The 12837-nt window shown below is 36.1% G+C and overlaps 1 protein-coding gene across 1 annotated transcript in view; it reads left to right on the forward strand.

Annotated features, from left to right (window-relative positions):
- Positions 1-12837, forward strand: part of LOC140165435 (uncharacterized) — an 82661-nt gene that overhangs the window by 712 nt on the left and 69112 nt on the right. Inside the window, exons 2-3 of the mRNA XM_072188737.1 lie at positions 10421-10492; positions 11510-11581. Of these exons, the coding sequence (XP_072044838.1) occupies positions 10421-10492; positions 11510-11581 (144 nt within the window). The remainder of the gene's footprint in view (positions 1-10420; positions 10493-11509; positions 11582-12837) is intronic.

Genomic DNA, 12837 nt, shown 5'->3' on the forward strand with positions numbered 1-12837 from the left:
TGAGTTTCAGTATGACCAAAATTCTTCCCCACAATAAGAGCTGTGCAAATTTCAAAATGGCTTGCCAAAATGTTTGACCCCCCTTGCAAAAAAACCTTGCCCTCCCACATGCGAACAAGTGCTTGCCCGATTCAGCTTGCCAAGCAATCCTTGCCCCTCCCTTAAAAGGGCATTTTGTGATCCACAGCATCATCCCCCCACTTTTCTCAAAAAATGTTGAGATTTTTATACCACTGAAAGTTGATACATATTGGGTTCATTTAATGCCATGCACATGAAAATGTGCAATTTTACACTATTTTATACCCTAATCAAGGTGTGCACTGAATGCGTACATATTTAAACAGTACTAAGAACAAGGAATATTTCCTTTTCTTTTTTTTTCTTGTGAGTTGCTAGGGGGTGTAATTTTACCCTTGAAAAAAAAATCAGGCTGGATAAAGAAATAATAATTTAAACAATGCATGTAGATCAAGTTAATGTTGCTTTAAAATATTCAACATTGAAATGACTAGCTCTGGAGTGCTAAAGCATATGGTATTTATGAATTATTTCTGTTGACACACAGACTTGCTAGTATAGCTACTTGTCTTGAATAATTAAACAACAGTTGGGATTTTTTCATCATCTTCTCCTCACAATCATGGTTCTCTTCTGTGCTCAAATGGGTTATTCCAGTTGAAATCCGTACACCCCCTATGGAAGACACAACCTTAATCCCCCACGCTGGGGGTATAGATTTCTGATGCAGTCACCAATTCCCCTTTTGAAATTCACACTCCCTGTGTAGAAGATTAAGGTTATGTCTTCCATAGAAGGTGTTGATTTCAACTAGAATAGCCAGGGAATAGCCCAATCCTTCTACCTATCGGACCAGAGGATGATTTAAGCACTTCCCACCACACCACTGGGATGTGTTGACTTGCGGTTAGCACAGCTGTGTGAGTAAACATGACACCACTGCTCGCACATTGCATTGACGGGCATGGTTAAATTTGAATTTGGACTGATATATTTACAATAAAAACGCATTCAAAATGCTAGTCGATTTCACATTTTATGTTACCTACAGAAGGTGTGAATTATCCTTTATGCATACATCACTTTTGTTCTGAAATCGACCAAGTAATAATGACACACACACAATTCTTAAACAACATCTTTTGCACAGAATTCAATGGGATTTGAAAAGTAAAGTGGCAGTTGAAACTCTAGTGATAACACTTTTACAGTGCATGATGGGGCTTCCTTAAATCATCCTCTGGCCCAATCCTTCTACCTATCGAACTTTCATCATCTGTTGAGGACCAAACCAAAGTACAATTTTCTGAAGTTGCATAAAAATGGTCACAAATTGAGGGATGGCCCTTGTTTTTGAACCATTTTTTTCCAGAAATATCAACAAAATAATGAGGAAAACTGAAAGGTGACATCCAGTGGCGTAGGTTTCTTTTTGACATTGGGGGATGGGGTTGGAAAATGTTCTTGAAGAATAGTGAATTCCGACACCTTTTGGCGACATAATAAGTTTATGGTACAAATGCGCGCGAAAAATGTTGCCATTTTGAAGCTAAACTGTTCAAATATGGTGCAAAAATGGGATAAATTCACGCGAAGCGGTAAAAAATTTGCACTTTTGGGGCTAAAATGGCCAAATATAAGGTTAATTTGGTCAGAAACATATTGGAGGGATAAATCCCCCCATCCCCCCGGGATCTACGCCTATGTCTATTTCCCTATTGAATTTGCACAGAGCTCCTTATTCCTGGGTATATTTCTACTCCTTGTCCATGGACACCCCCCCCCTCCGAGGCTCAGTGCTACACAACTGGACCTGATAAGGTCAGATTTTGGTCAATGTTTGGGGAGTTTGTCTGTATGGACACTTGAAATAAATACCTGTATTCGTAATTTGAATGACTTATCCTCCCGTTTAATGCCATTCCTATAAGCTGATAGTCTTTGTGAAAGACCTTGCGACCCTAGGGGGGGCGAGCAGCAAAGCCGCGAGCTGAGCGCCGAAGCCGCGACAGCGAGCGGCTGGCGCTCCCACTATATACGGTGCCAGGCCAGGTCCAGGCAGAGCCTTGTTGAAAGGCTAATAAGATGAACTCCTTTATTGCAGGGATCACTTAGTGCCTTTAACATTTATAGTGAACTGTTTGAAAACATGAGGTGTTTAACTGTCTGCAGTATAACATTTTAATTAAAGTCACAATTAATAATCTCAACAAAAGCGTACATTTATATCTGACATTTTGTAGGAATAGCTCATTAAAACTGAAGGATATAATTCTTATTACATTTTAAATGTTCTTGTCAAATGAAAAGCTAGCAAAATGCATGGATGTAATCAGCACTGGTGATAAGGCCTATGTAATGAACTTATTAGTTTCCTGTCACCCGCCCGCATCACCTTTTCAACTTGACCAAAACTTTCATTATTTTCATAAAAAAGTCAATTATCTGAAAATTGAGATGGAAATAATCAAAATTGAAACTCTCAAAATGTCTGACATCCCTTGCTGATCATAATCAGCAGTTTTTCTTAGTTGTAGAGGTAGAGCATTATGTGGTAAATAATGAAAAGTTAAGGATTACCTCATCATGTTTCTAGTGATTACAAAAATTGCAAATTTCTTTTCATTAAAATAAAAACAAATTCAAATCTTTACTCAATCTGTTGCAAAATGTCTGTAAGGATGATCTAAACATTAATACCTGTTTTGAAATGGTCTTTCATCAACAATATAGGTAATAGCCATGTAAATGAAAGTTTTAACAATAATGAAATTTTCCAAAATAATGAATAATGAAATCATGACCTCATATTTCACTGAAAAAAAATGTGACGGGAAACTAATCATTTCATTTCATTAGCCTAAAGTGTGAAGCGCCATTCAATTACATTTAGCTGTGAGTGTCTCTACAGGCAGACTCTTCCAACTTCTAAAATGACTTATTGCATCGCTTTTAGTTTTAATCACTTGTGGTTACACCTATACATTTTATAGAAATGCATAAATCTGATTTTTGATGATTTTTTTTCTGAATTAGTGAATCATTGATTGCTTTGGTATTTTTGACTAGTTATGTGGATTTGTTTTGTTTCAAATTCACAGTATGAGTGTGATTTATAAATGTGGATTTTGTTGGATAGAGAACCCAGGGGTCTGTGCTGTGCGCTTAGCGTACACAAGTGATAAACAACAACCATGCTGATTGGCTGATCAACGATCAAGACAGTTGACCCATTGGTTGTCGGCGCATAGAAGGGGAGAATACCTTGCCAATTTTATGTGATCGCTGATCATCAGCGCGTCCCCAGACCACAGAAGTAATAAAAATTTTACTGATTTTTCTCATAACAATGCCCGAACAGTATACATCACACATGCTATGTTTGTTTTAATCAACAATTTGATCCATTTATAGCATATTTTTAATTATTATTAATTTGTTACCGGTATTGAATAAGTGTTGCCGTACATAGCAACCATTGCTATAGCAACTTGTTCTGTTTTACTAAATACAATATACATTAGGCCCACCATATTGTGGTTGTAAATATCTTGTTTCTTCTTCTACTATTTATGTGCATTGACCCAGGCAATATTCCCTTTAATGTCAAAGTAAAGTCTGCAAAAACAACTCAATTTGTGTGAATTTTGTTGCATTTATCGACACAATTGTGATATATTTTAAAAGCCAAATTGTAGGAAAACATTGTTGTACACAAACTCAGAACTGCAGTCTTTAGCCTATTCATGAAAACGATGTTGCTGCTAAAAATAACTTGTATTGACAATATTGATGAAAATACTGCAAAAGTCCGTATATTTACGCTATTTGTATTTTTGCCCTTTTATACTCCAAACAGCTGTTGTAAAAATGAAAATGTGTGAATAATGTTCCTGATTGTGTGGGCTTTATAGTTCATTTGTCAAAAAAAAAAATTGTGATTTTAAAAATAAGCAAAACAGCTCAAAGTGTGAAAGCTTAATCCCACAAAATTGGCCAATAGTAAATGACCTTGAAAAAGACAATAATGTATTGTGTATCATTGTGTAGGTGTACTACCAGTCTATAAATGTCATGTACAAGTACATGTATGCAGAGGATTCATATAATATTAATCGATGGTTTAGATTCATTATCAAAATGAATGTAGTTTTTTGATTTTTTTTTTAGACAAGATTGAGCTTTTGCACAGAAATCTTTATTTCAACCTGTGTATAGGCCTACTTGATTAAGGGAAGTAGTACATGTATGAACGTTTGGACAGTATTTATTGTGGGACATTAGAGCACATCAGACATATCGAATGGTATTCTGAATACGAAGAATGTCCTTCTGACTCAAATAATTTAGATTTTTTGAAATTCGCAATGTAATGCACATTTTATGGCAAATAATTAAAAATTGATATTTTTGATATTTAACAGTACTCGAAGTAAATTTTATAAACCTGATGATTTATACTTAAAGTGTATGTAGGTGGGATGAAAAGCCAACAATGAATTGAAAATTTTGACCTTTCGTATTGAAGATATGGCCATTGGCAGATGGTAAAATTAGGACGGTATTGAAGCCAAAAAGGGGGAAAGCAATTTTTGGCAGGTTGAAAGAGGGGCAAAGAATTTTAGCACACATTTACAGGATCCCTTCCTTCCTTCCTTCTTTCATTATTTCTTTTTCAAATTCTTTTTCAATTTCTTTTACATCAAATATTACAAACATGAACATGGAAAAAATGTTTACAGGGCACTTTCAGGATTTTAAAGGGAAAACCATGCACTCCCAGTCCACTAAGGTTATAAATTCCTTGACTATGTCAATAACAATTTCATGGAGCATCCATTGTGGTTTTATTATACAGCAAGCCTGCAAGGTTGTAACAATCAAGACATATCATATGCTTGAGAAAATTATTAAAACCTTCTAAAAGTGTTCATTTCCTGAAATGACAAATAAATGGATTTTTTCAAGACCAGCATGAAATAAAATGCAAATAATTATGGTCTTTTATGGCTTTTAAGTAGTACTACTTTTTGTTAGAACATTTCACACCATATTTAGTTTGCATATTTACACAAAATAATATGAGCTTGGCCTATGAATGGCTTACCTTTTGTATTTTTTATTTATAAATTTGGGATTTCTTTATAAATTTGGGATTTCTTTTTCACTTTTTTCCGGGGGTGGGGGAGGGGGGTACTCAAGTTTGATTTTGGTAGGTATGTGCCGCTGAGAATTTGAAAGTGGACCCATAAATATACAAATTTTTAAAGAAATTTGGACCCATTGATATACCAAAAGTCAAATTTTCGAAATTTTGGCTAGATTGAGTAAAAATTGGGCTATATTTCGAAAAAATTGAAAAATTGTTGACCCATTCATATACCAAAATTGGCTTAGAAAAAGGGGTCATTGATATACCAAAAGGCCGAAAATGCTACCCATATTAGCGGCACGTCCCCGTATGGTCATTTGTACTAAGTACCCCCCCTGGGCTACCCTCTTGCCATCATCAGAACGACAGAAGTTACTCTTACAAAATGTAACTATAGCAAATAATTACATGAAAGTATACACAAAATATGTTGCTATTCTCATTGGGAAGGCACAAGCATCACTAACTAATTAATTGAAATTTGTATTCTAGGTGCATCTTACACATAGCTTAATAAAAAAGCAATTTGGACCCAAAAATAAAGTGAAGAAAAGTGGTTGCAATTATTGTAGCTTATTGTATAGACCTTACTAGTTGCAATATATTATTATATTGTCGTTTTGATTTTATACCTTTTTGGTAGAGCAACTAGAGTATAATATGTGACAGTTTGTAGAAATGTTTAAATGCATCATAGCAGGCTCAGTAAATCAGCAACTTCGTCAGGTCTTAAAAGCCTATAATTATTCAGTGATCCTATAGCAAAAGTGTAAAAAAGAAATGTGTATAAATTGCTTCAAAATAAAAGATTTATAGTCAGTCAAATTTTCATTAGAAATTTTTGAAATGAAACATTTGGCAAAATGAAGAAAACAGCAAGCCGAAAGGGGGAGCCAAGCAATTTTTGGCAAGCTGAGAGGTGGAATTTTTGGCAAGCTGAGAGGGGGGCAAGTGATGTTTGGCACACATTCATTGGGCACCTTCTAAATAAAATTCTCTAAAAAGGCTTAGGAAAACAAACGCTTAAATATGCATTTTTTTTTCTGTTCGGTGCACTTGCAAGGACAAAGGGGGGGGGGCAAAGTTTTTTGGCAGACTGAGAGGAGGGGCAAGGGATTTTGGTGGGCTGGAGGGGTAGGCAAGCAATTTTTAGTGAGCCATTTGGCTCATAATTATTACACAGCCCCTAATTTGTCCTGCTTTAAAAATTCCTTTAAAAAAGGAATGCCCAATGTGAGCTTGGTCGTGATGTGGTGAATTCCATGGTGTTAAGATTTGGTAATGGAATGATTTTTTCTAGGATAGAGGGGAAGATGATTAAATGCAAAAGATATGTGTTTGAGCGGGGGAGGTATATATGACAGGATCGTTTTTGGTTGAAATAAATTGTATTGAAATGAATGGTATGAAGCTTCCGTGTCAATTTGTGATCATGTGGGGTGGGGGAGTTTTGTTGTAGTGAGGATATTGCATTGGATATTGAATATTGTTGAATTTTGTTAAGCAGGGGGTAAGACTGTTATGATTGATAGTATAGAATATGTGAATAATTATTTTGCTTTTACAAAGTACCTTTCATTTCATTCATTTAAACAGATATATTATTGCACTGATAATGTTTATAAAAAAAAAAAAATAAGCAACCCAAAATTATTAACATCTCCTAATCCATAAAACAAAACCATGAAAACACACCAAGCGCCTGTCTCCCCTCGCTGGCACCAACAGCCAAAACTGCACAGCGCCATCAGTTTATTTGGTGTTTTTATGAACACCAAATTTTGTATTTTAAGCAAAGGATAACGGGCCTATATGTGACCGTACATACGAATGAGCCGTAAATGTCCTCAATTGTATTCTGAGTTACAGTGTAAAATGGGCATGAAGGTCGTATTCATATGTACCTCAATTTGGTGCTACGTGTACCTCATTTAATGAGATACACGTAGCACCAAATTGAAATACCTATGAATATGACCTTCATGCCCATTTTACACTGTAACTCAGAATACAATTGAGGACATTTACGGCTCATTCGTTGTACGGTCACATATGCACAAGATTTCATCCCATGCATATTAGTAAACAATAATAAAATAAAAACCAAGCAAGTTGTGTTTTTATTTCTAAGCTGGGCATACTTTTAAGCAAAACAGTTGCAAAGTAAATCTAGCAAGACCGAAATAAAAAGCTTTTGCAAAGTCAAGCCAAATAAGGGGCCCGCCGTAGCGGGCGCCCAAAAAGCTATACATCTTTAATATTTTACATAGTATAGATGAAAAGTTCAAGTCCTTAGTGTTTAGGGTCAACTGAGTACTTTTCTTTCCCCATCCCCCAAAGCAGGTGCAAATAATATGTGTTACTATAAATAAAATGGAAAAAAAATATGCTCTGAAAGTACTTGTTAACTAAAAACCATGGCAACCAGAAAAGTAGAAAGTGTCATTTGGAATAGCAAGGGGTACATGCATACAGTAATAGCTGTTTGTGGTCTGACAAGTAGGACCTGTTTTTTAGCCACAGACCATCTATATCTATATTGCTCAATAAAAAGATGAACTGCGAAAGTCCACCAATTTCTTCGGGTTTTGCAGTTGGTGGACTTTCGCAGTTCTTCTTGATTGAGCAATATAGATGTTCTGTGACTAAAAAAATCAGTCCTACTTTTTTAACTAGCTGTTTGTAGAACTTTAAAGGCATTAGGCCTACCAGTGATTGCTAAATTTAAAAAGAAAATCATGAAATTAATGTGAATTTAAGTACAGCTATACACACAATTGAATGAAGCAGCTGCGCATTTTCAATACTGCTGTTTTCTAAATTTTTGTCAATTTTTATATGCGCACAGTTTTGTTGGCTGGGCAAGCGAGAGCACCTGTTCCAGTTTTCTGGAAAGTGGAACGCTTCTTGAGAAGCCCATCTCTGCCAATCGAAACAAAAATCAAGCTGTTTGAGACAACTTGTATTACTGTCTTTCTGTACGGGTGTGAGTCATGGGTAATCACCAAAGACATGGAAAACAAGATCAATGCATTTGCAACATCTTGCTACAGAGTCATGTTAAACATCAAGCGTGTGGATCAGATTCCAAATGAAACCATCTACAATCTGACCAACACCACACTGGTTGCCAGAGTCAAGATTCACCAACTCAAATTTCTCGGCCATATACTGAGTCTTGAAGATGACGAGCCTGTGAAAGAATATGCCCTTTATATTCCACCACACGGGAAGAGGTAACCGGGACAGCCACACACACTGTACTTACATTATTTCCAGCACCTCCTGGGAGACACTGAAGGGATGCTACAGCCAAACAAAATTGTTTCGCTTGCCCAAGATCGCAATAGTTGGAGAATCAGTTGGCTCCGCAGCCGACTGATGATGATGAGGAGTGTTTTCAGATGAAGAAACACAAAAAAAGGGGCATTTTTTCAAATCATGTGTTCGCGAAATTGAAAAAAGGGTATTTTCATTGAAATATCATTTCTCTTGCTTTTACCAGAAAAGAGGAAATATTTTATTATATGGTTTTACAAAAATATCGCAGTTTCACAATTTTCCGTTCTGCGCATCCGTGTGTACCCGGCCAAGTGATTGAAGTTCATACATTTAGCCATGGGGCCTGTGAGCCAACCCTTCGCGTTTCTGCCAGAAAAGGGTATATTAGTAATATCGTTCACGTTTTAACGAACATAGGGGTATTGTTGAAGGCCAAATAATTCACAAAACGACTTAAAAAAGGGGTGTTTTTCCCCTGAAAACTTTGCGAAATGAGATGCAAAAGGGGGTGTTTTTAAAGTTCACCGACAAGCATGAATACCCGCGGATGCACGGAATGCGGGGGCCGGTGGAGTCACATCTTGATGTAAAGGCAAAGTCACTGCCTTCACATAGATCAATAACTGTTCAAGTGATGTTTCAGCACAGATCTTCAAGAGAAAAGATATATGGTTCAAGAGGCACAGTCATTATGTATGGGGGGTACCCAGCATCATGATTCTGTTGCATACCACTCATCTGTTAATAGATAGTACAAGACAAGTCAGGTCATTGCTCTTATACATCTTCATTAATATGTTTGATACACACCTACCAGTAGCCTTCAAGTGTCAATACTTGACGAGCTATTAATGGGACATACGGCACTTGTCATATCAATAGCCTCATCCCAATGGCATAGTCCAATAACCTTAATTACATAATCATAGTGCAAAATGTGACCTCAAGTTGCAGAGTATGAGTTGTTGTACCCAAATTTTCAAAGGTCATTCAATGAATGTACAAATGTATTGGGGTTTAAGAACTATGCCTCTGATAGATGAGCATGTTGTGGATTCTAGTGTATGGAGGTGTACAAAGCCTGCCTGCTTGACAAGAAACGTGAACTGCATCCTCGCTTGGTAGCGCTTGGTTTCCTATGGTGGTATACGTTGCTTGGCTCAAAAACATCGCATTTTAAACATATACATAGAGTGATTCTGTAAAATATTAGGTTATTCCAGTTGAAATCTACATAGGCTTAGGAACCGGGGCTTGCGGGAGCACGGCCCCCTCAATAATTTTGGTCTGGGGACTCAGCCCCCCCAATAATTCCAGATGAAGTAAAATAAATGTGACCACATACCAGGAAAAATTGGTGTTTTTCACCTAGTTAGCGCAAAATTTTCTGACACCGAGGTTGGGTCACCAAACTTTTTTGTTTTGTTAGCCCCCCAGTGTTGAAAAGCTTCCTAAGCCAATGATCCATACACCCCCTTTGGAAGACATGATCTTAATCTCACACACGGATGTAGATTTTAAATGGAGTTGATCATCTATTCAGGTAACACCATTTGAAATTCACACTCCCTTTAGAAATGTTGTTTGCGTTTTAGTGAAAAAAGGGGCATTATTGAAGAGGCAAATTAAGTTTTCAAAGTTCGCCGACGAGCATGAGTACCGCGGATAGACGGGAGTGCCAGAAGCGGGGGTACATTATGTTGTAATAATGCTTCAGGATTCAACTGCCTTATTACCACCAAATTCCCTGTATGACGTCGAGAAACTACCAACGTCTCTTTTAATTTTTGTAGTTGCAGAATTATTTGATGCAGGGGTAAGTATTTGCATCAGCTGTATATGCAAACAAGATGGTTTGGCATTGATAGATGTCATTTTTGTGAAAATGCTCTTTCTTCTGTGTTTTCTTTGTGAGGACATTGATTGTTATGTTGATACATGTTTTATGTTCCGTTTTGTTTGCAGAAATGTTTCATCAAATTCTATAGCCAATCTAGGAGAAAATGCCTTAGTCAAGTTTCAAAAATTAGAAATAATGTAAGTATATTTCTATTTTCGGATTGGATATTCAATCTAAAAGATTGATTTTTAAATTTTTTGTCGATTGCAGTTAAGGACATTTTTGACTAAATAATCAGTCAATTGATTTGAATTTTCAATCTTTTTAATCATCCAAGAGACCGATTCGCAATCTTTTAAGGATTGAAGTTTGGAAGAAATCTTTTCCAATTGAATATACAGTCTAAAAGATTTTCATTGTTTTCATTCTTTCACCAACTGAAGTTAAAATGTGTTTGGGTAATTACACTAAATGAAGACAAAATCATTTCTACACACAGGTCTTAATTAATAATGGTGAACCCGTGTCAAATAGTGGACTGTGTGCAGATGAAACCAGTTGGAGCAATTTATATTCTTATTCTATATATACAATGTACTCCCCCCATGTAAAAGTGTACATATCCATATCCTTGCACTATGGGGTAAGTGCCACAAGACCCTTTTTGCAAGCTCTTTTTGTATTCTGGAGGATATCATCCCTCCCCCATCAACATTTTTTTCTGTTCTGGAGACTGCCATTTGAAGTGCCCAGAGCCTTTTGGCTAACTTTTCATAAAATTAGCCTCAGATTTGAGCTCCAACTTCCAAGCACTGCAAACTGATCTGTTTCTACTGAGCATGTTAACTGGTAACACCCTATACACTAAACCACAATACCTGGCAACCTTTACCCAGTAGAAACACGAAGAAAGATGTGCAAATAGCAGGATATAATGCACATCATCGGCTTCTTTTGTTCCAGAGATGAGCATTCATTACATACATAATTATAGGGTAGGCACCCAGTTAATGGCCTATTACTGGATGTATTAATAACGAAAATGAACCATTTTGTCGACTTAATTGTAATTTGTATATGAACTTGGTCCAGTTTGCTATACGTATATTTAATGCTAAATTCCGGTTATTAAGTGTAATTAGTAAGCTTAATGGTACATTAGTAAATTATTGATAAACGTGTGTTAATCGTGGATGTATATATTTTTTCAACAGTGTTTTAAGTGATAACCAACTAACAGGAGTTACATCAGGGGCATTCAGTAATTTACCTGCCTTAAAACAATTGTAAGTATTATCTCTCATTGATTTTTAATATTAAACAAATATTTTAAATGGAATTATCATGTCCCAAGCACAAGCATATGGCCGGCACCAAACCTCTGGTACACTGCCTAGGTCCGCTGTGTTAGGAATCACATTTTAAAGTTTAAGTGTGACAGATCTTGCAACATCCGTTCTCAGATGTGATTATTCTATTTTCCATACCCAGTTGCATAGCGAGGATTTATTTCGGCCGATTTTGAAAAATTAGACCATTTTTTCCCCAAAAGTAAACCGTTTCCCAAAACGTTTTTGACCAAGAAAGCATTTTAATGTTCTTAAAAGAACCTACTTTTTTTTGCTTGCTTTCATGCTATGCTCACAAATGAGCACATTTGAACCTTTTTTGACCAAAAAAGCATTATAAAACATGTTTTTTTTTGACCCGCAACACTTGCAAAGTGGACCTTTTTGACCTTTAATGGTGATGGGGTGACCACCCTAAAATGCCCCCCTTCTCGGCTATGCCCCTGTCCATACCGCAGTCTGTGGCCTTCACACACTTGATGAACATGGTGCATGATGAGGCCAGTCCAAAGTGAGAGAGCCCAAAAGTAGTGCAGATTTCAACTGCATTTTTTTTTGCTCAAATGATTAACTTTGTTTGGGACTTTGTTCTTCTTCTTGATGTCTTATCAAAACAGAACATACTCCAGCAAAATTACTGTTGTGTTTGTTACAACTGCAAAATGCAGACAAAATGTCAAACTCTATGATCAGCCCCTGATGATGGGTTTTAGAAATTATGTATCCAGTAGAAATGTAGTGAGAGCTTCCTAAGCACAGATGAGATAGGTAAGGCCAATCTCATATTATTTGTTTTCATAAAAATTAAATAATTTTCTTAAGCAAGATGAAATATTTAAAACTAAAGCTGTGAATATTTTATATAAATTTAGATATTATTATTACGCTTGCCATTTGTGTCCACACAAGTACAGATGAGATTGCCTTGCACCATATGCTTGCACTTTTGAAATTGTAATAATTTGAATTTTAGACTTTTTCAGTTGCAGATAGTTATGGTCAATCTCATATTCTTTATTTTTATGAAAATTAAATAATTTTCTAAAGCAAGATGAAATATTTAAAAATAAAGCTGTGAATATTTCAATTTTGATATTATTATTATGTCTTTCTGTATGGTTTAGAATTTGAAAGGTGGATTAATGTTGCTTTATGGTGATAAACTATTTATTATCCCAGTTCATTGCCCATAC

Source organism: Amphiura filiformis, chromosome 12 (assembly GCF_039555335.1).
Source record: "Amphiura filiformis chromosome 12, Afil_fr2py, whole genome shotgun sequence".
In the NCBI taxonomy this organism is placed as follows: domain Eukaryota; kingdom Metazoa; phylum Echinodermata; class Ophiuroidea; order Amphilepidida; family Amphiuridae; genus Amphiura; species Amphiura filiformis.